The sequence below is a fragment of the Gymnogyps californianus genome, chromosome 19 (assembly GCF_018139145.2).
Source record: "Gymnogyps californianus isolate 813 chromosome 19, ASM1813914v2, whole genome shotgun sequence".
Classification (NCBI taxonomy): Eukaryota; Metazoa; Chordata; class Aves; order Accipitriformes; family Cathartidae; genus Gymnogyps; species Gymnogyps californianus.
In genome coordinates, this window is record NC_059489.1 from 7,030,998 (window position 1) to 7,053,373 (window position 22,376).

The 22,376-nt window shown below is 54.9% G+C and overlaps 1 protein-coding gene across 1 annotated transcript in view; it reads right to left on the minus strand.

Moving 5' to 3' along the window:
• CACNA1G (calcium voltage-gated channel subunit alpha1 G) overlaps window positions 1–22,376 on the minus strand; it is a 149,667-nt gene that overhangs the window by 94,124 nt on the left and 33,167 nt on the right. Inside the window, exons 2-3 of the mRNA XM_050908465.1 lie at window positions 6,978–7,089; window positions 6,313–6,446 (exon numbers count right to left, since the gene is read on the minus strand). Of these exons, the coding sequence (XP_050764422.1) occupies window positions 6,313–6,446; window positions 6,978–7,089 (246 nt within the window). The remainder of the gene's footprint in view (window positions 1–6,312; window positions 6,447–6,977; window positions 7,090–22,376) is intronic.

Genomic DNA, 22,376 nt, shown 5'->3' on the forward strand with positions numbered 1-22,376 from the left:
CAAGGTCACACAGGGAGCCCATAGCAAAGCAGCAACGCCTGCAGGCAGGGCAGCATCCCCGGGAGCTGCCCACCCCTCCACCTGCAGAGGCACAGAGCCGCCGCTCGCTGCCGGCAAGAGATAGGCTCAGATTTATTAAGCATTAAAAGGTTTCCAAAACTGGGCATATAGGCACCCTTTATCTACAAAGCGCAGTAATCAGTGGATGATATTAAGCCATCGGTGTTGGAAAAGACAAGGGGAAATTATTTAGGCAGCGTTGTATCTTCAGAAAGCTGGAATGAAATTTCCTCCCGGCCCTCGCCAGCTTTGCTGTGCTCCACTTTTGCTCAGGAGCTGCTTTTTAAGCCTCGCGAGTCTCACCGCATTTGTGGGTGTTGCTTAATTTTAAAAATACTCATTTTAATCAAGCTGAATGGAATAAAAAGAATAGCACTGGAGGGAGCATGAACCCTGCAGCCTGCCGGATCTGGCCGCACCGTGTGTCCCAGCCAGGACACTTGACTAATGAGGCTTTTGAAGCAGCAGCAAGTTCAGCTGAAGAACTGAAAGAAACTAAAGAATTCTGTTTAAAAAAGTCCTAAAACTTCAAAAACCCAAGTCTTTTCACAGGTGGGTTTGAGTCAGTTCGGCTGCGAGGGAGGCTGCTGAGGGGTTTCCTTTACCCAGCAGGTTTCTGTGAGTCAGGGACGCGGCTTGCTCGGGATGCTCTGCTTCGAGGGCTGCAGTAAGGCAGCACGGAGCAGAGAGCGTCTGCAGCTGGGGGGCTTCGCCGGCCCGGGTCTTGGCTGCTCTTCGTTTTCCCAAAAGTCACTTAAAGAATCAAATTGCAAAGCTTGACCCCAGATTTTGAACCCCCGGAGGTTTGCGATTATGAGTATCGGCCTGATGCGGTTCTGCCACTTCTGCTCGGAGCAAAGAGCACCTAATTCAGGATTAGCCAGGATGCAGTGGGGTCCCGGGAGGAGACTCCTGGCTTCCAGGACACTCGCATCCCTCCCAGAAAGCAGAGGGCCCTCACCAGAGAGGGGCAGGCTCCTGGGAGAGGGTTTGGTGCAGCTCTCACTGCGGCTCAAAGGGGCTGTGGCTGTGATTGCACATTGGGTAATTGCGTGTGCAAATCGGCCACTTACACGGGCAATTACCCCACAGTGCTCACGGTGCCCAGGCAGCGCAGAGGGCACCGCGCATCCACGTCTCCAAGGTGCTGTTCCTCGGTGCGAGAGGGATCGATACAGGCAGACAGAGGGGATGAAAAAGCAACATTCATCCCTGCCTCTCTGGTTTTTTTGTTGTTTTTTTTTTTTTTTAAGGGATGAAGGGACTAATACATGGGGAAAGTACAGCCTTTGCCCGCAGTCACAGCAGGAGGCTGCAGCAGGGACTCCCGTGGGCAGCCCCACGCCAGCGCTTTCTTCCCTGTGTCTGAACTGGGGAGTTGAAACAGCCCCTTGATCAGCCTCGTACAGCTAAAGTGCCCTTCAGAAGAGCCCTGCCTGCTTGTGAAGCGAACCGGCGCTGCGAGGTGAAGGCCACGTGCTGGAAGCTTCACCCAAAGCACCCAGCAGGAACCTTGCTCTGGCTGCTGCAGCCACAGGGTCACCGCTCCCCGCGGAGACCAGCCTGGCAGCATCGTCCTTATCCCAGTTTCTGAGTTAAAGAGCTCTTCAGAAACCATCCCGGTTTAGATGGAGCAGGGATGGAGTGGGGGACTGCGGCATCCCTTTCCCTCCTGTTACCTATGAATACCGCAAGGCTTCCTGCAGCATATTTCATCCCTGAAATTCAGCACTCAAAACCAGGAGGGAGCAAGACATCCTTAAGGGTTGTTTATGAAGGCTTCAGTGGAGCTAACTCTTTAATACAGCCTTCAACAGAGGGAGAAAAAATGATAACAAATATTAGAAGAAGTGTTCAGGAAGCAAAGAGAAAAAGAAGCGGTGTCTGTTTCTGAAGAAAGCAGCCTGCCAACCACCTCCAGCCCCAGCTCGTCTCAAATTGTAAGCAAAATATTCCAGAAGTGTTTAACTTTCCTACAAAGTCTTTTAAGAGGCCCGTTACCGTTACAATGAGCAGCAAAGCACAACCAGGACTCCGCAGACTTGGCCAAACAACTGACTGAGCCCGGAGTAACAACAGACCCGCACAACTCAAACACGGGATGATGCACAGCCCTGCTCGGAGGGGAGCAGAAACGTAGGCACGGATCCAGAGCCCTGCTCAACCCTGTGTCTAGAGAAGGCAGAGAGGAACCCTGTAAGCTCTTACGGCATCAAATTATCCCCTGATTTAAAGCCTCTCTCATGGGAAAACAGTTAACCATCGGGGGGTTTTGTTGTTTTGGGGTTTTTTTGATGACGATGGTTTAAAGCACAATTCAATCCACAGGGATGCAGAGGTTCAGGGAAGTCCTTATCTGACCAAAGTCAAAACAAGCTGATGTCCTGCAAGCTGGTGGGACTGCAGCAAAGTGGCTGGGGATGGGGATGGCTCCAGCTGAGGAGCAGGTAGATCTCAGTCTGTGGCTAGCCTCTTCCCACAGACTGATCGGAGAAGAGGTCCCTGCGCCCTGCCCAGAGAAGAGGAAGGCAGAGCGGGTGCTGGGTCCCAGAGCAGCCAGGGAGACGGCAAGTCAGGGCACATCTCCATCCCACAGCTCCAGTTCACCAGCCCGAGCCTTGGTCAGCACTAAACTGTAAATGCTTCTGCATATTTTTGGATGTAAACAAGCATTCATCCTCAATACATCTGCGTCTTACGCTGGGAGAGGTCAAAATCATATTGAATCGTCTTTAGAGGGCGAGAGCTGGCTTGCAACGCCTGTTAACCTTCAAGTGTTCTCTTAAAAGCGAACTCCCCAAATCCTTTCTTTTAAAGTAACGCAACATAATTATGCCATTCATCACTTTTTTCCTTCCCTTTTCTCCATGCAACTCCATAACCTACAGCCAAAGCCATGTTTCACTAAGCTGAGTTTTGATAATACAGCGCTATTCTCATCTCCAGCAAGTTTTACTGTAATTACAGAGATGTGTTGCAGACATTACACACTCTACAATTAGCACTAATTGCATTACATTGTCACAAAGAAGTCATTTACTCTCCATGAGCTCATGAGATTGGTCTGGACAGTTTAACAGAGCTGAGAAGTATTTAATGGCATGCCACAAAAGTGGCCGGCAGCACGGCAGGAGCAAGCAGAGCACCCGAGCGGTTCTCCCACCCTCTGAAAGCGGCAGATCTGGGGCAGACACGCACAAAAAGGTTTGTCTGCAATGTTAACCTCTGTCAGGTCCAGAAACTTCTCAAGGAACGGGGAGGATGAAATACTACAAGTTTTGGGGAGGTTTTTTGGAAGCCTCTCCTAGACTGGCGGTGGTTGGGAGGGGTTTCTATGGATAGTGTGCCCATGGGAGCGTAGAGTCCCGGTGTGCAGCATGTCCCACGTGCCCCCCGGCATGACATGCCTTCCCCACCCGATGCCCCACAGACACGGTTTGCTGCTTCTCGTCTCCCTCTGCCATCACTTTCTGCAGCCCATGGGCAGGGAAGCGGCAGGGAAAGCAGGAGAGCAGGAGCCTGGGGACCTGCCGGGCACTGGGGCTCCCCTCCTCCCATGTCTTGCACAAAAAGGGGAGGAAAAACGTGGGAAGACGGAAGCAGAGCTGCTTCATTGTGGTCACCAGGGCCACACGGAAATGTCAGTTTGGGGGTCTGTCGCCTGTCATTTCACTGGGGAACCTGGCTGAAGCCCTTAGCGAGACCTCCATAAAAATGTGATGCACTTTATCGGGTGTCTAGCAAATACTGCCGGGATTTGAGGATCGCCCTGCTGCACGCTCTCCTCCAGGGCCACAGCTCAGCTTTGGCCCCTTTCCCAACATCATGCACCCGCTCAGATGCAAGATGCCTTCACATTGAGCTCGGCTCATCCCTTGCTCCCATGCTCTGCTGTTAGCACCATGGTCTGGACGCTCGTCGGCGTAATTTGTCCCATGTGGGAACCTCAGAGCTGCACGCAGGGGCTACTGGAGGAATTTCCCTCCATCTGGCTGGGATTTGACCCTGGAGTGCTTTTTTCTCTTATCCTGACAGTGTTTTTTACCTACGTCTTGAGTCTAGTAACAGGCTTGGGTCCCTTATTTTTCCCTCTGCTACAGCAGTGGCCTGTTCCTGCAGCTCCTTCGGCTTTCCCCGGCACTCGGTGCTGCCAGGGACGGCTGAGGGATCCGAGCAGGATGCAGCGCTCCGGGATGGATGGGCGAGGGCTGGAGGAGAGTGCAAGGGCGCGAAAGGGAGCAGAGAAAGCAGGCGCTGGGGGAGGAGAAGCTCCTCTTTGTATTTAAATCCAGTTTGATCCTTTTGTCAGCCGAATTGGTTTTGACGGGGCCCAGATGGGAACAGTTCATGCACATGAAGGAAAGACCCATCATTTAGCAAGAGGCAAAGCTGACCTGGCAGGAGTCATGGGAGCGGTCAAGCTGCAAGGCTGCAAAACCTCTGCAACAAATAAATGCCTCCGCGTATCGGGGATGCGGGAAGGCAACTGCATCAGAGGGGAGGTCGGTGCTGCTATCCATGCTCTGCCCGGGAAGGAGGCGGCTCTCACACACCCAAACGCCCGTCCAGGTGCAGTAGGTGGGCAGGACATTTGATGCTTGCTTAAGCAAAGTGCAGCTATATTTTGGCATAGGAATTAGGATGGTTTCTGCTGATGTCCCTCTAGACCAAGGTCCCACCATGGCAGGGTCTCCGTAGAAGCACATCAAGGATAACTCTAGCTCCAAAGACTTTGCAAGCTCAATAGGCAAGGCCAGGACTGGGCTGGGAGGGGAATGCAGAGCACCCCAGGGCGGCAGAGCTGGAAGCAGCCAAGCACCCACCACCATGCCTCCCTGAGCCTCCCCAGGTGGGATGTCTGGCCTTGCTTGGGTCTGGTTCTTCATCACACTTAATTCTAGTATAAGAAATAATAAAGAAGAAGAAATAAAGAATACACAGGGTGGCTTTAGCAGGCTCCAGCCCTTGGCCATGCTGCTGATGTTTACAACCCTACCAGAGCTGATCGGACCCAGGGTCCCACCTTGTCCAATGCCCTGTTGCTGCAGCCCCTAACATTGCTCAGACACTTCAGGAGGAAACTTTGAGCCCTCTCCTAACCCGAGGAGCCAGAGGCTGGTGCAGCTGGAAAGCATGAGCTTGTGGCTTCCTGCAGAACATGGGTTTACAGGGACTGTTACAGCTCTTGGCCTTTCTGCCCTCCGTCTCTGCCTCCAGTCTGGGTCTTGAGCCTCGATACATCTTTTGGCCTCAGCAGCACCCCATGGCAATGAGTTTCCCAGGCCAAGGATGCACTGGGAGACCTGACACCTCCTTACTGGTTTTACTGGGCCACTATTTTGGTTCTTCCAGCTGCCTGGCAGAGGTGTGTGCGATGACCCTATGGGGCCAGTGATGGACCATAAGCAAAGCCCACCAAGGTGCTGCCCCTTCTTGGGGCACACCAAACCCATGCCAGGTAAACAGCCCAGCTAGGAGGGTCCCCTGCTCCTTTCCAGGAAAATCCAGTAAATTTGATCTCTAGCTCTATGAAAAGAGGAAAAAAACACTGTTTTCCCAAAGGTCTTTGGGCTCTTGGAGTGGGGAGGGGAGGCGAGGGCCGGCGAGCGATTCGTGTGTCAAAGAAACTCAGCTCGCTGGCCGGGGGCCAGGGACTTTTCATGTGGATTTCCAGCCTCCGCCAGGAGACTCTCGGGTGCTGGAAGAGCCTTTAATTCAAACCAGGTGCCTCTGAAAGAAAAACACTCAAGAAGGCGAACTTGGTCGCTTTCCCTCAAAAAAAGAAGTACAATAATGAGGGCAATCATGCACATTTCAGTGAACTATCCTCCCTGGCACGCCGCTCTGTGCTCCCAACCGCCTGCTCCGCCACCACCTCACCCGATGGAAACCGAAACCACCGGCGGGGCTGGAGGGAGAAGAGCCAAGCCCAGCGCCCAGCGAGGAGCCCCACGGCATGGGCTGGCCAAAATCCACTGCAAGCAGCTTTTGTCGCCCTGCCCTGCTCTCTCCATAAGCTGAGCATAAGGTCTCCCGCGAGCTATGGAGAGGACCAGAGGGACCGCTGCGGTCCAGGCAGTGATCCCTGCTGCAGAGCCAGGATGGACAACGCTGACTGCGCCGATGCCCAGCAAGCCTCCAGCCTTCACCACTGCAAATCAGCCGCTCCCCCAAATCCAGTGCTTGCCAAGCGGTGCCATAAATAACAACAGAGAGGCGCAGGGAGAGGGGGACCCGCCACGCCGTGCTTACCCTGCAATGACGATGAAGAAGTCCAGGCGATTCCACGTGTCTCCCAGGTAGCATTTCTTCCCAAAAATCCCCAGCGCAATCATCTTTACGATCATTTCCACGGCGAAGAAGGCAAAGATGAAATCATCGAAGCTCTGCAAAAGAAAGGAAGGGAGGAGGGATGCTCCTGCATCACTGCACACTCGCACCGGGGGAGGGAATTAGAGACCTGAGTCCAACAAGGTCTCCTCTTGCACCACCAAGAGCTAAAACCCCTGGGCAGAGGCAGCGCTGAGAGCAGCCCCGTGTCTTCCCCCAACCCAGACTGGCCAACAGCACCCACGGTGCTAGGATAAAGGGACAAGTATGTTTTGGGCTCTGCTTTCGCTATAAACTACATGCTTAACCCTCCCCAAGCACTCCAAGCAAGGCTTGGCTACGTTGGGGCTCGCACAGCCTGGCAGGGGCTTTGCCTGATGACACCGTGCGTTCACATCCAAGCACCAAAATCAGCATGTTTTGAGTGCTAGTGGGACAGCCAGTGCAGGCAGGACCCAGCCACCCCGGGGCACGAGGCCAGCTCCGCCGCAGCTGGAGCCAGCTCCGCTGCAGCTAGGTCCTTCCCGCTCCCCATCAACCCGGGGCCACCGTTAAGCTAAAAGCAGCGGCTGAGCCGCAGGCCGTACCTGGAGGATTCTGCAGCGCGGCGAGTCGCAGGCGATGTCCTCGCAGGGGTGGAACATGCCGAGCGTCACGCAGTTGAGCAGGATCACCAGCATGCTCACCCTCTCGAACCACCTGCACGGCACCCCGTCAAGGAAGCAATGGACCCAGACAAGCACCCGCGAGCAGCCACCGCTGAATCAGAAAGGTTATTCTGGTCTTTAAGGCAAGCTGCACGCCAGCTTCCCTAGGTCAGACTTTATCTGGTTTTGCATGGAAAGCCTGCCTGCTGTTTAGATACCTGCACGGCAAACCGACGGCGTGTTCTCCCCACGCTGACATCAGTGGCTACGGCTAATGTGAAAACCGCTATAAAATGAAAGTTGCACAGCAAGAGTGCCGAGTGCTGATGTGATGGATTAAAAAATTAAATTAAGAGAACAATATCAACCTTTAGCAAAAAAAAAAAAACAACACACCGTTAATTTCCTCTCCTGGCATTTTACGGAAAAGCACTTTAACAACATTACAATTTTCTATTAACCATGTCACGGCTTATCCCAGGGGCATTTCCCTGAAGTCACTGCTTGAACTTTTCATTCCCAGTCCAAATTAAGACTGTCAAAACCACTAACCAACTGCCTAAAAGCCTTTAAGACCGTGAGGGCCAGCAGAGCCCATTCCCTACACTGACTGCTGCCTCTTGGAGCAATTTTAAAGAGCTGAGCTGCCGGGATAGACTTTGGATGCTGTTACTTTTGGGGCAGAATAAAGTGGACTGCTGCAGCAAATCCTCATAGGGCTGGTTCAGACCTGGTACCAAATTTTTTGCATCCTTCTAGGGGACGTTTCTAGCCAGCTCCTGACTGCCTGGGGCACAGAGATGTGAAATCCAGGGGCCGGTGCAACGCAGCACCGGGGTTATCTTCCAGCCTGGCATGAAGAACACCCCATCGACTGCCACAACCTGCAGGCAGTCGGGGCCACGCTCCTGCCTGGGCGCAGGCAGCAGCTTCCAGGCTCTAGGAAAATAAGCACGACCCTTGTCAGACAAGAGCTTTCGCTGCAACACGGTAGCGGGTGGTGTTTGGGAGCCTGTGCTGTAGCGTTATCTGGCTGGGGAAGAAGAAGGTGAGGATGAATCAGCAGGTGCCTCCCCGCCGGGCACGCGGGGCTGGAGCTGGCAGCTCCTGCCACCCATCCTGGGCGAATTCCTGGGAAATCACATGGGGCTGAGTCACGGCTTGGTCGTCAACAATCTGGATCTTTTAATCGGAAGAAATGTTTACAAGATATCGGGATAGACATTCCAACCGTCAGGTTGGGGCTATGGGCTGGAATATTTAGCCCAAATATAGTCCTGCGGGGGCAGGCGTGGAGGGCAGCTGGAGGAGGGGGCGGCAGCTGTGGGGGATCCGCAGGCGTTCCCCGGCTTGGGGGGCTGGAAAGCACCCCTCTGCGGGGCCAGCCGCGTCCACAGCTCTGCCAGCGAGGAACTGCAAAGCCCTTGAGAACATAAAGAATTTTAAAAACGCCTGTAAGGTCCCAAATGGGTGACAGAACGAGCGTGTGTCGGCAAGGGCTGCGTGAGATACTCAGCAGGGAAGCGAGGAGGCTCGGGAGTAGCCTGCTTGGTTGGGTCAAAACCTGCAGAGACAGATGGATGCTTCCCCAGACAGGCAAAGCTTCGTGCAAATTCTTTCGTGGCGGTGGAGAAGACCCTGCACTGGGCCTGGCTCTCCTCCATGGGCTCCATCTCAGCTGGGCACGGGACCTGGGTGATGCTTTTGCCACAGCGGGCAGCTGCTTGGTGCTGACTGGGGACCGCAAGCTCCTGAGCGAGCGGAGATGGGCACACAACCACCATGTGCATCTGCTTGGAGCCACTCTGATCTCACCTCCTCCCTCTCCAAGACCTAGCGCAGCCCTACCGCCCACCCAGGGCAGCTGAGCAGATCCACGCTCACCGCAGCCCCGTGTCCAGCGCAAAGGGCTGAGCGGTAGCTGAAATGGGAGCAACAGCATGGGATGGCACCGAGGGCACCCTCCCTGTCCTCCTCCGGCACACCACAGGCGGCAAAGCCGTGGGTGCCCCTCAATGCTCGTTAGCATGTTGGCACCGGCACCAGTGATTAATTGCAAGCGGAGGGTAGCCAGGAGAGCGCAGCCCCCAGAGATGCCACAACCTGCTGCACATGGGGCGCGAGGTGCTGCCGGGAGGGAGATGTGGGGACCAGTGCCAGAGCTGCACCCACCAAAGGGTTCCCTGCGGTCCGGGCAGGCAGCAGCCCCCACCTGCCTGTAAAACCCCGCTGCCCAGAGCCCCAGCACCCCCCATCTTGGCACAGGTGCTGGCACAGGCATGGCCCCCCCCCACTGCCCTCCCCGGCAAGGCGATGGTGACGGTGAATGCCCCCGAGTCCCGTCCCCCCCAGCTCTGTCCATGGCCCCAGCCCAGGGCTGGTCCCTGCCCTCCCACCCTGTGCTCCCCACACCCCGACTCCCCTTGCAGGAACAAACATCTCGCAGGCAGGAAAACAGCCTGGGGAAGGATGGGGAACCGGGGAGCAGGAGGGGATTTTATTTGCTGATGGCAGGCTTTTTTCCCCAGCTTTAACCGCAGACCCACTTATCAGCATATCGCTCCCTCAAGCAAATACATTTCAGTCCAATATAACACTTCACCCTGATTGAATATTCCCGGGACAGGGAGCCCGGCGGTGCCGAGGGCGGTATGTTAATGTGCAGCTGATAGATCAGAAGGTTGGGGGGGGGGGGTATTTTATTTTTCTGCCTTTTTTTTTTTTCTCCAGCTGAATGAAACTTCAAGCTCTTTCTTCTGCTAATGGGATTTTCAGAGGCACACAAAGTGCTGATGGCTATGGCTTTGTACCGACCCTCCTTTGAGCTGAGAGGCTGACAAAGGGAAACTCTTCAATTAGCAAAAGCAGAAGGTGCTTTATTGAATGCCGCTCGCCGCTGCTGCGTAGGCAGTGAAGGGGCAAAGGGGCTTTGGGAAGCACCAGAGACAGTGCTGGTCCTCGGCCAGCCGCTAAGGCGAGGAGGAGGAGGCAAACGCTCGGGGCAAGGGGCAGCGGTGGCACTGCCACTGCCTCTCGCCCGGGTGCTGAGCTGAGCCCACAGTCCACGTTGCACGAGATAAAGATTTGCCAGGAGTGGAGCTGGCCCTGGGGGGATCCTGCCCGCTCCTCGTGCCGAGGAGGCAGGATGTGTAGGGCTGATGTTTAAAAGAAATTAATAATGGGGTTCACGCGCACACAGCAGGTAATCACCCCATCCGCTCCGTCCCATAAGTGTCAGAGAAAGAGTCCCCGCTTTACAGGGTCACCTGCTCACCCCAGCTTATTCTTAAAAATCCACATTTTTACCGTCAACTTGGTCAAGACAGACAGCCGAAATGCTCACAGATTCTTTTCAATTAAAAAAAACTGTTTCTGCCACACAGAAATATCCAGTAACACTTTTGTTGTAACCTGACTCTTAAAATTCATAAGATAAAGAGCACCAAAAAAAAAGGAAAATATCCAGAAGTCAGTCACTTATTGTGAATAGGAGCCTTTGCACAGAGCAAGAGCCCTCAGCCCCCTTCCCACCACGAGTGATCCCCGTGCTACCTGCACTCAGCAGAGCCTGACCTTTCGTAATTAAGTGGCAAGAGCCCCAGATTCAATTAGCCAGCACTACCCAGCTTAATATAATCAAAAGAGAAAGACATTGCATTGTGCTTGCTATGATTTGGTTGCAGAAGTTTGGATCAAATTCACCAGCAAGTGAATTAAATGGGAAGCTGTCGCTCGAGGGCAGCGGCAACCAAGAGGACGGCGGGTGCGATGCTCGGTCCATCAGCAGCCTGGGATCTCTCTGCCGAGCCGGAGCACACACCCTGCTCCCGGTGTGCTCTTTGGCTTGGGGATGGGGAGAGCGGGCACCACCATGCCGCAGCATCGCCCGTCCCCAGAGATGGTGGTCCCTTCCCTGGGCACCCACGCCAACAGCCGAGCCAGGTACGGAGGGCAGCATTTGGTGATGCTTTCCAGGGACACACGCCGCTCTTCCATGGGATTAACACTTATTTCTTCCCTTGGTGCTCTGCTACTCCCAGGCGGCTTCTGCCATTCCCCCTCTCCTCTTTCCCTGCATCCCTCTCTCTCCTCTCCGGCTCCTTCCCTGACCCCCTCCTCCAGCTCTCCCTAAGCAGCGCCGGTGCTCCAGCAAAGCACCGGCTCCAAGGCACCGTGCTGCCGTCCTGCCATCGCCGGGAGATGGGGTGGGACTCCCTGAAAGCACAGCCAGCACAACGGGGAGCAGGGCTCCCCGGGCAACTCTGCAGCGCCCGGGGCTGCAAACTTGTACCCTGCAATGAAACCCAACCATAGAAACACATTGAACCGCCTGGATCTGGCCAGGTGACGCCTCAGCTCAGCTCTGCTGCCTGTTTTCTGGGGCAAGGAGAGGTCGTTCAGACCCATGGGCCGTGGCCATGGCCACGATCGGGTCCCCCATCACCACCCGCAGTCACTTCTCCTGTGCCAGGCAAAGCCTTCGCTCGCCGGGACAGTAGCTGGTATTTGACAAATGTGCAGCAAGCGCTGGCGAGGCCTGGAAATTTTTGTGCAAATGTGATGTGAAAATTGGGTTGAAATGACAGCCTTCCCCTGCAGTGTCACCAAGTCCCACCAGCTTAGGAGTGACACTGGGATAAGCTGCAGACGTTAATGAGAGCGGAGTTTTAGGCTTCATTCATATCATCAATTCCAGAAATAGCCCCTTTGACAGAAGCATAATGGGACTTCCAGGGTCTGGCCTTTGGGGGGGGGCAGGAGGAGGCAGGGACTAAAATCCTAAAACATTAATTCAGCCTGTTTGCAAGGGAAGTTAAAAGTCCTCAGAATTAATCTGCCTCACGGATGGAAATAATAAACCCTTCCCAGCTTCGCCTCCGACTGCACCAGGCCAACGGGAAAAGGCTCTTCATGTCATGCCCAGTTGAAAGGTTATAGGATTCCCATCACAACCCTGGACATTTAATTGGATTTTTTTTTTCCTACCGTATTCTTTCAAAAGCAAAACCGGCACCCACCTTTTGCTTTTAGCATTTGCAGGAAGCATTTGCATCCCCTTGGATGCTGCATGCCAGAGGTGCTCTCAGAGCATTTTTTACCCGGCGAATCTGCGTGCCTGGCTTACAGCTGAGCGCTGGCGGGGATCTGTCCCAGCGTGATCCTGACATGGTCTCTGCCCTGCGGGTTCACCCTCCCAGGTGCTCTTCCAGGCGTGCTACCTCCCTTCCCTCCAGGGAACGCAAGAGTGGGATGAAGCAGGGAAGATGTGGCAGGTTTACAGCCTTTCCCACAGCGTCGCGGCCCCACGCCGACAGCAAAACTGCTTTTTGTTGGCGGGGTGGATAACCCGCTGCGGGCACGGCAGCCCCGGGCACTCTCATTGCATGCGTGCGATGGAGCGCGCGCCTCCTGCCCTGCGGTCCGCAGGGATTCGTGCCAGGCAAGTTCGATCGCCAGGGCATTCCTGGAAAGCAAAGCCCAGAGGCGCTGCTCCGGTGGGGCTGCACCAAAGGGGTTTAAAAATTCCAACACTGCTCAGAAAGCATTTCCACGATGTGCCCGACGCCTGCCCCATCCCGGGTCACTGCATCTGACAGCCCGAGGACACGCTGCTGGGAGCCGGCATGACCCCACTGAGCCCGGCACATCCCCGGCCGCAGGCTCTGAGCCGGGAAAAAGCCAGGCGGAGAGCATCCCTGCCTCGTCACTGCTCTGCAGCGCTTCGAAACCGCTTCCCTCACAGCGCAGACAGACCCGGGAGGTTATTTTAATTCACACAGCTTCACAATTAAACCTGGGAAAGTATTCATGCCAGTGTTTTTTGGAAATTTCATCTCTAATTTATTTTCTCTTGCAGATGTTCAAGGGGATGCACCGGCGGCTGCTTCCCTCTGCCATGAAACAGCTGCACTCTGCTCCCATCCCGGCGGGACCGCAGGGCCACGGCCATATGATGGTCCCCAAAGGCCCCGTAACACACAACAGCGACTGTAAAGCCCAAAAGTAGAGGAAAAAGGGGATTTCGGGGAGTAATCATCTTAATCATCTTATCATTTTTCTCCCAAAGATTTAAAAACCGCACTGTCGGCTGCAGGCAGGAGATGTTCTCTGCCTCGGAAACGCAGCTGCCTCTCAAGGGGGATGTAGGATTTGCTCAGCAGCGCGGAGGAACCCTGCTCAGCCACCCAGGTGATGAAGCAAAGAATGATGCTGTATTTAGAGGGGATGAAGCTTGATAAAAAAAAGATGTTTTGTCAAAAAAAAATCCTGACGAGGTTCATATTTGCCTTACTGTTTCGGAATTGTTTCCCCATAACCTTTTAGATTTGTACTTTAAGGTTTTTTCCCAGCAACCAAAAGGGTTTAAAATCTTATTGCTTAAAGAGAGAAAAAAAATGAAGATAAAAACAAATCCTGCAAGCTGAGTGTCTTGCATAATCTCCAAACTTCAGGAGCTGGAGCTTTTAAGAAAAGCCCTACATACTGCTTGCAATTAACTCCTGAGCTGGGAGCTGGGAGGGCTCGGCTGCTGGCAGCCTGGCCTTGGGACCAGCATCTGCGAGGATGGGTGCTTTAAAAAAATAAAATAAAATGTCAAGCAAGAGCACTTTAGGCTGAATTTATTCTGGCTTCTCATCCCAGTCCTTCCTTCCTCCTCACGTCTATCTCGGCATCACAGAGCGGAGACCAGCCCAAAAATGGACTCATGCAAAGGGCAGGGGCAGTGCACGGCCCCCTGCCCCTGGGCGAGCAGGACGGGTCGGGGTGGAAGCCCCGCAGGGCTGGAGCTCACCAGCTATTTCACCAACTGATGCCAAACACTGGGACCCGACCCTCGCTGCCCTGCATCACCCAAAGGGAAGAGTACAGGAGAAGCGGGTGAAGCCTCGCTCACTCGGACCGAGCCCAGCAGAAGCTCCAGCTCCCCCTGACCTCCCTCTCCCACTGGTTTAGCACCTCCTGCTGCCATTTGGGTGGCTCAGGGACGGGCTTTCCTCCCACTTGCCCCACCAAAGTGGGGCTGCGGAGGTGGGAGCGTGCCCCAGCACACACATGCCTGTCCCTGTCCTCCTCCCGGACCCATCCCTCGCAGCTCCCAGCTCAGCCGCTGCACCAGCCATCACCTCCCATGACGGAGCCCCGGGGATGTGCTCCCTCCCAGCAGCTCACGCGTGGCGTTAACAAAGATGTTGTCATGAGCAGTAAAATCCTTCCTAATGGGCTCCTCCTCTGCAGGAGGGACCTGGGGCTACCAGTTAAAATACACTAAATATGCCATTACTGGTGCTTGATAATGTATTTAAGACCTTTTCTCCCAGCATGCCTTATGAAGTGCATAGTGGATAGACACTTAACCCCCAAATATATATATTTTTAAACTCACTCACTGTGAACCGTCCCTTAATAGCGCCTGCCCTTAAAGCTCGGCGGAGCAGAAGAGCGGCAGTGCTGGCTGCTCGCCGGGACGTGTCCACAACACCCAGCGGTGCCACCTCCTCATGATGCACAGCCCCAGCCATGGTCCGGGACAGAGGAAAACCCATGGAAACCCAGGTAAATGCTGCAATACAGGCAGATGCATCTTCCCCTCATGCTCATGCAGAAAGGCACCTTGTGCAGAGTTGCCAGAGTCTTCGCTCTCTCACTAAGAGACTCGGGATATTTGGGATACTATTAAGTTTCTAGCATCCCTGATTCGGCTTGCTGTATTACTCAAGACAAAAACTGTTATGCAAGGCTTCCTAAACAAGTTGCAGTGAAATCTTTGTAACATCCTACACCGACACGTAGTTGGGATATGTCACATATTTGCCTTATTTTGTTCCTTTTTTGTCCTTTTTTTAGTCTCCTTCTACTTTTTCCCTCTTGGAAGTACGCTGGTTCCCATGGAAACAGTGATGTTATGGGTATGGACAGAGCTTCAGTGACGTCCACAAGTTCAGTATAAAAGCGGATTTATGTAACAGTTGGTGAAATGAAGGAACTGAAGAGATGGCTCTGCATGGCCACACATGGCATCGGTGCTGCTGTGCCAGGGGTGCTGCACTGGTCAGGCGGGTTCACGCCGAAGTGGGAAAGAAGAAGAGGGCAGGGCAGAGAGGAGGAGATCCCAGACGCATGAGAAGGTGGATCAAGATAAAACTTGCCCTAAACATACATATATATACACAAATTTTTAATCCATATTTATTTATTTATATATTTATATTTATATATTCATCTATTTCCTTGGAGACCATCTCTTGCCCTTCACTGCTGGAGCAGAGGGCAGATGGGGGACCAGGGTACCAACCTTGGGCACGGAAAAACTCCTCCCTGCGCTCGCCTGGGAGCCGCAGGAGGACAGCCAGGTCCTCGCTGCTGCCCCAGCCCCAGAAGCCGGCCAGGACGGAGGCCATGGAGCAGTGAGCCTGCTCCGGCACTGGCAGACAGTGCCTGCCTCCACAGCCAGGGAAGGAGATCCCCTTCGAGCCAGACCTCCCCGAACAGGGAAGGGCAGCATCTCCAGGAGGCTCCTCCAGGCTTCAAAGCCTGCAAAACGGGCACATTTCCTCTTTTTTCGCGAGCCTGTGATTTAAATCCCTTCCTAGGGCAGCGCACAGATGGAGGGGATGTCTCTCCTCCTCCTCCATCGGTCCCTGAGGAAGAAGCCCGAACAGCTTCCAAAATGAGACATTGCCATGCCCAGAGACATGCCACCTCGAACTCCCCCTCTCCCTGCAGAGGCTTCACTGGCAGGCACCGCGCCGCGCGGAGCCAAAACCCCCAAAAAATCGATGTATTAATAAAGCTGGGGAAGCGACAGGCTGATTATAGCCCTGCTCCATCCCAGGGACGTGCTGGTGAGAACAAGCCTGTGCTAATTGTCCTGGCAGCTCCTCTGCTTCCCTTATGATCCCTGACACGCTCCGGGAAGCCTCGACGGGCTCTCTGCTCCCACCACCACTGGGTTAATCCCCCTTGGCCAGGAGAACCAGTGCACATCCCTGTGGAGCTGAAACATTCCCTGTGGAGCTGAAATATTCCCTGCAAGCATCAGCACCCTGCCCAGTGCAGGTGATACGGGCTCTCTGCCTCCCTCCGCACCCCTCTCCCCTGGGGACCACTCTCTCCCCACCCAGCCTCATCCCGCTGGGGGATGCAGCTCCCCTCGGCCCCCCGAGCCCCGCCGGCCGCCAGCATGAGCTCGAACCCAATCCCAGCCTATTAAATATACACGAGGCGAGTGCATGAAAGATTCATCCGGGGCAGGGGATGTCAGCAGCTGCAGCGGGGAGCGCAGGAGACAGGACAGCTTTGCAGGGTCAACAGCAGCCGCTGATTAATTCAGCGCTTCCCTAATCGCCCGAACAAGCGGGCGGCAGGATGGCACTGAGATGCGGTAACCAAGCGAGGACCACAAAACCTGGTGAACCCGGGGAGAGGCGGCAATTAGAGCCTGTCCTCGCGTTCGCCGCAGCGATCCCGGCTGCAGCTGGAGCTTGGGCAGAGGAGAGGGAATTCCCTCTGTTGACTGAGGGCCAGGGGAAACCTCGGAAGGAAGAGCTGTTAGTGAGGAGCTGGGACGCGAGCAAGCTAAACAAATCAGCTCCATCTCCATCCGAGAGGCACGGCTGGTTTCTACCCCCGCGCCCCTCCCACAGCCCATTCCCGTCCATCCGCAGACACCCGGGCGAGGGATGCTCGCAGGCAAGATTTGAGAGATGGGGAAATTGGGGTGTGGGGCAGGAGGGATGCACCGGAGCAAACCCTCCCGGCAGCGGCAGAGCATCCCACCCTGCAGCACGGCACAGCCTTCGCCCGGCAGGCTCCGCAGCTGCCAGATCCACAAAGTCATTACCAAGATCTCTAGAAAGGCGAGCAGGCGCGGGGGCATTTCAAAACACCCTTCCATCTGCCCTCTTCCACCAAGCAGGGGACCATGTCCACCACACCGAGGCAAGCACCTTCCAAGGCCTTTAAAGAAGCTCAAACTCTGGGTTTTGCCCATTTGCACTCTACAAATGAGCAGCTTGGGGCTCAGCAGAGGAAAAGGGGAGAGATGGGGCAGACGCAGTGTGATTCCTGGCTGCACCGGCTCCAGGATGAGCCGAAAGCACCCGGCTCCCAGCCACATCTGCTGCAGCTGGGCCCTTCTCGTTCCCAGCCCAGTATTTTAATTGCAGAAGGGTACGAGCTCAAAGCCCCTGAGAAAACCTGGCCAAGCCTCGCAAAAAGCTCAGAGGACAAATCCAAGGACAAACCCAGCATCATTTTAACCCTATGGACCGAGACAGGGCAGAAGGGCTGGAGGGACCAGTATCGCTGCTTCTGAAGGGTGCAAACGGCTTAACACCAGTTAAAGCAGAGTTGGGGGGCCACAGACCCCCGTGTCCCCACACCTTCTCCTGCCCTGACCTGGGGACACCGGCCAGGGGGGTTCCCAGGAGCTTCTCAGAGCAAATCCTGAGTTGCTGTGATAGAAAGGATAACCAAGGCGATAGCCTCCTTTGGGACAAACCCTTCTCCAGGCGCCAGCGGGAGCCATGCCCGACCACCAGAGAACCAAGCCCTTCCCACGTAACGGTTTGCATTAGCCAATGCTGGGTATAACTTCCCATGCAAAGCTTTGCTGGAGAAATACAGCTTTGGGGTGACTCAAACTACCTGCAAATTTTTGTTTGTTTTCTGATCTGGCTTCAAGCTGGGGGGAAAAAAAAAAATATTAAAAAATTATGTTTACAAAGTCTGAATATGATGACAATTTTGCAACTGGCCTGCTTCAATGTTTCACTTAGAAATGGAGCCAACATTTCCCTTCTAAAAAAACACCAACGTAAAATACGATATTTTATTGCAGGTTAAGTACTTAATCAGACAGGAACCATCTTACACACTTCAGATTTTAAAGTCTACAACAAAAAAAAAAAGAAAACTAGTGTTTTTCAGTGTAAGCAGCACAGAGCTTTCACAATGGGGAAGAGCATTAAGAAGGTCATTTTGCAGGTGGGGAAATGGAGGTCAAGGCCACCCCAGCCCCAAACCCACTGCCTTTTCCCCTGTATGGAAGAGGTTGCTCCTGCCTGTGGCATGCAGGGAGGGAGCAGCCGGTTCACGACTGTAGCGGGCGATGCTCAAGGAGAGCATCTCTGGGAGATGCTCGAGCCACGAGCTGTGCCCGTCCTGGTGCGCCTGACTCAGTTCTTGAGGTATCTACAAGTAACGTTCGTCTGCGTGAACCGAAACATCTTGATGCCACGTCAAAATAGCGCAGTGACTAAATGTGACTAAAAGCCGCCACGGGCGCAGGGTTTATGCGGAATGACTGGGCGCAGGAAGCCGCTCTCCCCAGGGCTGAGGCATCACGGGGAGAGGGAGCTGGAGCAGGCTGGGGGGGCTCGGGCAAGGCTTGCTCCCCGGCGCCTGCCCGTGCGCTTGGTCTAATTGCTCCCTGCATGTCAATCCATGGCCAGGAACTCATGAATTAGCATCTCGCTGGCAGAGGAGGAGGGGGGAGGTGACAGAGGGAGGAAGAGGCAGGAAGATAGGGTCGGGACGGTGCTCAGCACGCCCTGCTGCGGAGCTGAGCTCTGCTGTGGCACTTGCAGGGACACGGTAGGAGATGCCACCCCAAAACGCCTCCCGGCCTCGCACATCTGTACAGCTGCAGCCCAGCCCAAAACGGGGCAAGACTAGCTTAAAAGCAGGACCCACCCCATGCGCTCCAGCCCAAACCCTAGGCTGAGCTCAGACATGATGTCCTATGCATACCACATCCCACTGCCTGCTGCTACTGCCCAAAAAAACAAAGGTAGACACAGAGGGAAGACGTACAACCCCAAGAAGCAGGCAGGGGCTCCACAGTGGGGTTTGCATGATGGAAGCTAGACGAAGTATCTCAAGTCCTAGGAAGGACCACAAAAAAAAAAAAGCTTTTTTGTAAAGGTTAAGGTGCATCCTATGGAATCTGCTTGCAGGGATGGCACAGCCCCTCTGGTTTCCCCTCCCCAGGCGAGTACAAGAGGAGGTGACAGCGAGGACGGCGGTGCCACTGCAGGAGATGCTGGGGGACCTGAATCCCACGCTGCCAGCTGCTCGGCCGGAGAAGGGCCTGGAGCCAGCCAGCTCTGCACCCGTGTCCCCCACCCCTGTAACGGCCTCCAGCCCCCCCGGGCACCCTGGTTGCTGCTGAAGGTAGCCCAGGTTTGTGCTCTGCACGATCCCAGCGTTCCCAGGGGAAACAGGCCAGTCCCTCCTCCCCTCCAGGCGAGGAAAGCCAAGGAGGAGCAGGAGGCATGGCTGGCAACAAGGGCATCTGCCCACCTTCCCAACAGGCAGGGCGCAGGCAGCGCTCCTGAGCTTCCCGGGGGTTTGGGGCATCGCACCAGTTTGGTGCTTTCAGCTTCAGTGACAGCGTGTTGACATCTTCTTGCAGAGACGGGAAGGGAGAGCAGACTGGGGGGGTGCGCACGGGGCTGGCTGCCTGGCGGTGGCAGGGAAGGGGATGGGAGGGGACGCGGCACTGCTGCACGGAGCGGACATCGGCCGGGGATGCTCGCCCTGCTCCCAGCATTTGCAGATCCTTCCGGGGATCCCAAAGCGCAGCTAGCCCAGGAAGGGAGCTTTTTCTTCTCAAGTTTCAGTAGACAAGCTCGCCAGGGTGCAGGGCACAGTGGTACGTGAGCGTGCAGGAGAGCACCCACAGGGCTGAGGGGTGCAGAGACACCCAAGGGTGGGTGCTGAGGACCCACAGAGGGAACCACCCTGGCACTGCCACCCTGCAGTACCACCGACGGGGATGCAGCCAGCGCCCTCCACCCGGCATGACTCAATTGAGAGTCTATTAAACACAAAACACTTCATTTAATTAGCGTCAGGCTTCAATAGCAGCTGACCAAAGCCAGGAAGCTCAGAGAACGGATGGCACGTCATCCGTGATGCCTCGGAGAGACTCCGGTGCAGCAGCAAGGGCCTGACTCTGACCCACATGGCTCCTCCTGTGCTGGCAGCACCAACAGCGTGATGCCACCGGAGCCAAACCACTATGAAGGGAGAGCGGGGACTGAGCCACTGCTGTCTTCTAGTGCCTGTCACCGGTGTCACAACCTGGCATTTAAAATGGATTTATTCTGCTCATTCCTTCCTGCAGAATAAGCCCCAGAGGGTGCTGGGCCCCCGCTGCCCCAGGAGCTGCTCGGTGTCGGAGAGAAACCGGGCAGAGAGACCCTGGCAGGCGCAGAAGCTCCGTTTCCCCATCCCTTCCAAATCTCATCTTTGCCGAGATGGCTGGGAACAAGGTCGGTTTGAGCCCATTTGGGTGGAAATTGTCACTTTGGGGGTCTGTGTCCTGCAGTGAGCCCTGCCGAGGGACTGGACGCTTTTCGTGCAGATGACCTGACCCTCGCCATCAGTGACCGCTGGGCTGGGACAGAGGTGGGAAACGCTCCGGCACTCAGCCCTGGTAAGCAGCTCTCCATCCTTTCCTCTCCAAAACCTTTATTAGACCAAATCCGGACCCGGCAGCAAGGTGAGCCCTGCTCCCGTGGCCGGATCCGGCCCCGCGCACCGGTGTGTCCTGGCACAGCTCCAGGCTGCTCTGGAAAAGCCCCAACCAGGGCGTCTGGCCACTTCAGGAGCTTTAAACCAAATAATTTCTAATGCTTCTGATCTCCCCAAAAGCTTCATGAAAAATGCACCGAAACCCTCAGGTTTTCAATCTCCTGCACATCACCCGAGCCTCGCTCGCTTTGGCTTGGGAAAAGCAACAAGGACAACCTCTGGCAACCCAAAATACCCTCGGAGTTGTTCGGTCTCAGCCCATTCGATTGCCTCCTCACTGGAAACTCACAGGGATATGGGGAAAACCCCCAAACCCTCGCAGAAAAGCCGCCGGCAGCACGAGCGATGGCAGGCTGGGGAGAAGCCCAGCAGAAGCCCCGCAGCAGCACTAACCCCGGCACCACTTGCTGCAGAGTTCTCGGTGTGGATGCACCAACCCACAACCAGTTTAAAAGTCACAAAGCGTCCTGATATTCAGCCACCCCCCATCCCGGCATATACTTATGGGTTCAAGGTGCAAAATTCACCCGCAAGGCTTACCAGGCAGGAGAGAGGACACAGTACAAAGCCAGCCCTTTGGTTTGGCACACCAGAAACACGATGGTCATTCCTAAGATCCAGGCCTGGACTCAAATCTGAGATTTTTTTTTTTTTTTTTTTTTTTTTTTTGCCCCCTCTCTGGATATGACTCATCCTTAGGCGGCATCTCCAGCCAGCACGCTGCTCCTGATGAGCTGCTCTTGATTTACTCCATGTGCGGACAAGCTTATTGGGGAATAAGGGCGCCTTGTTCGTGTTCCAGGATCCGCGTGTTTCCGCACATGGAGTTAATTAAGAAAGAGCTCCGTGTGGAGGCAAGCCCTCATCAAGCCCCAGCACCTAACGAAGGCACGCAGCCGACCGGAGCCCAGGCCCGGCACCTTCCACGTCCCCCACCCCAGGGCCTGGGTGATGCTCAGCAGGTGCGACCGGAGCGGTGGGGTTGGGGTGCCGGCCCCGCGGAAGCACCCTGCACCCCTGCACCACTCCCCCAGCCTGCACACAAACATGGGCCCCCCCCAAAGCCTTTCAAAGGGCAGCTCCTCCCAGCCAGCACCACGTTCCGGCAGGAGACTGTAATGGGAGCAAAGCGCGCTTTAAAAATTAATGTGGAACAAAAGAATTTCCACAAAATAAAAATTGCAGTTTCTTTTCCATTAATAACATATCACAAGCCTCACTAAAGAGGCTGCAGGCTCCAGCTCTTGCCCTTCGCTGTCCTGTCTCCCTCTCCATCACAGCCTCACCGTCCCCTCCTGCTCCCCCTGCACTTTTCCCTTCTGTTATCGGCGGCGAAAGCTCTCCGAAATGGCCGAGAAAGCTCAAACTTCCCCATCTCAGCCCATTGCTGGTAACTCTCTCCAATCCCATGTGATTTCATCATCTGCCCTCTAATGCAAAATGGATGTTCTAATTCTAACTAATAAAGTGAAAAGCAAGAAAGAAACCGAAAATAAAGCCATCAGGCACGGGACTGATCTGTGTTTGTCTTCTTCCTAATTCCATTATTGCTTTGAAACAAGCTCTAGATATTACTGCTCCCTCATTAACAGCTGCTCCGGTTTCCCTCTGAACCCCGGAGACTGGACCCTAATGAGTCTTGCAGCTAGAAGAAGGGGGTTTTAACCACAACAGCATCAACGCAGACAGAAACTCGGATTAGAGCATCTCACGGTGCTAATATTTATCTTTTCTCCAAGCCTGCAAGGAGACAAGATATTTCGGCCAAGGAGAGGAGGTGCAGAAGCGCGTGCATGCACA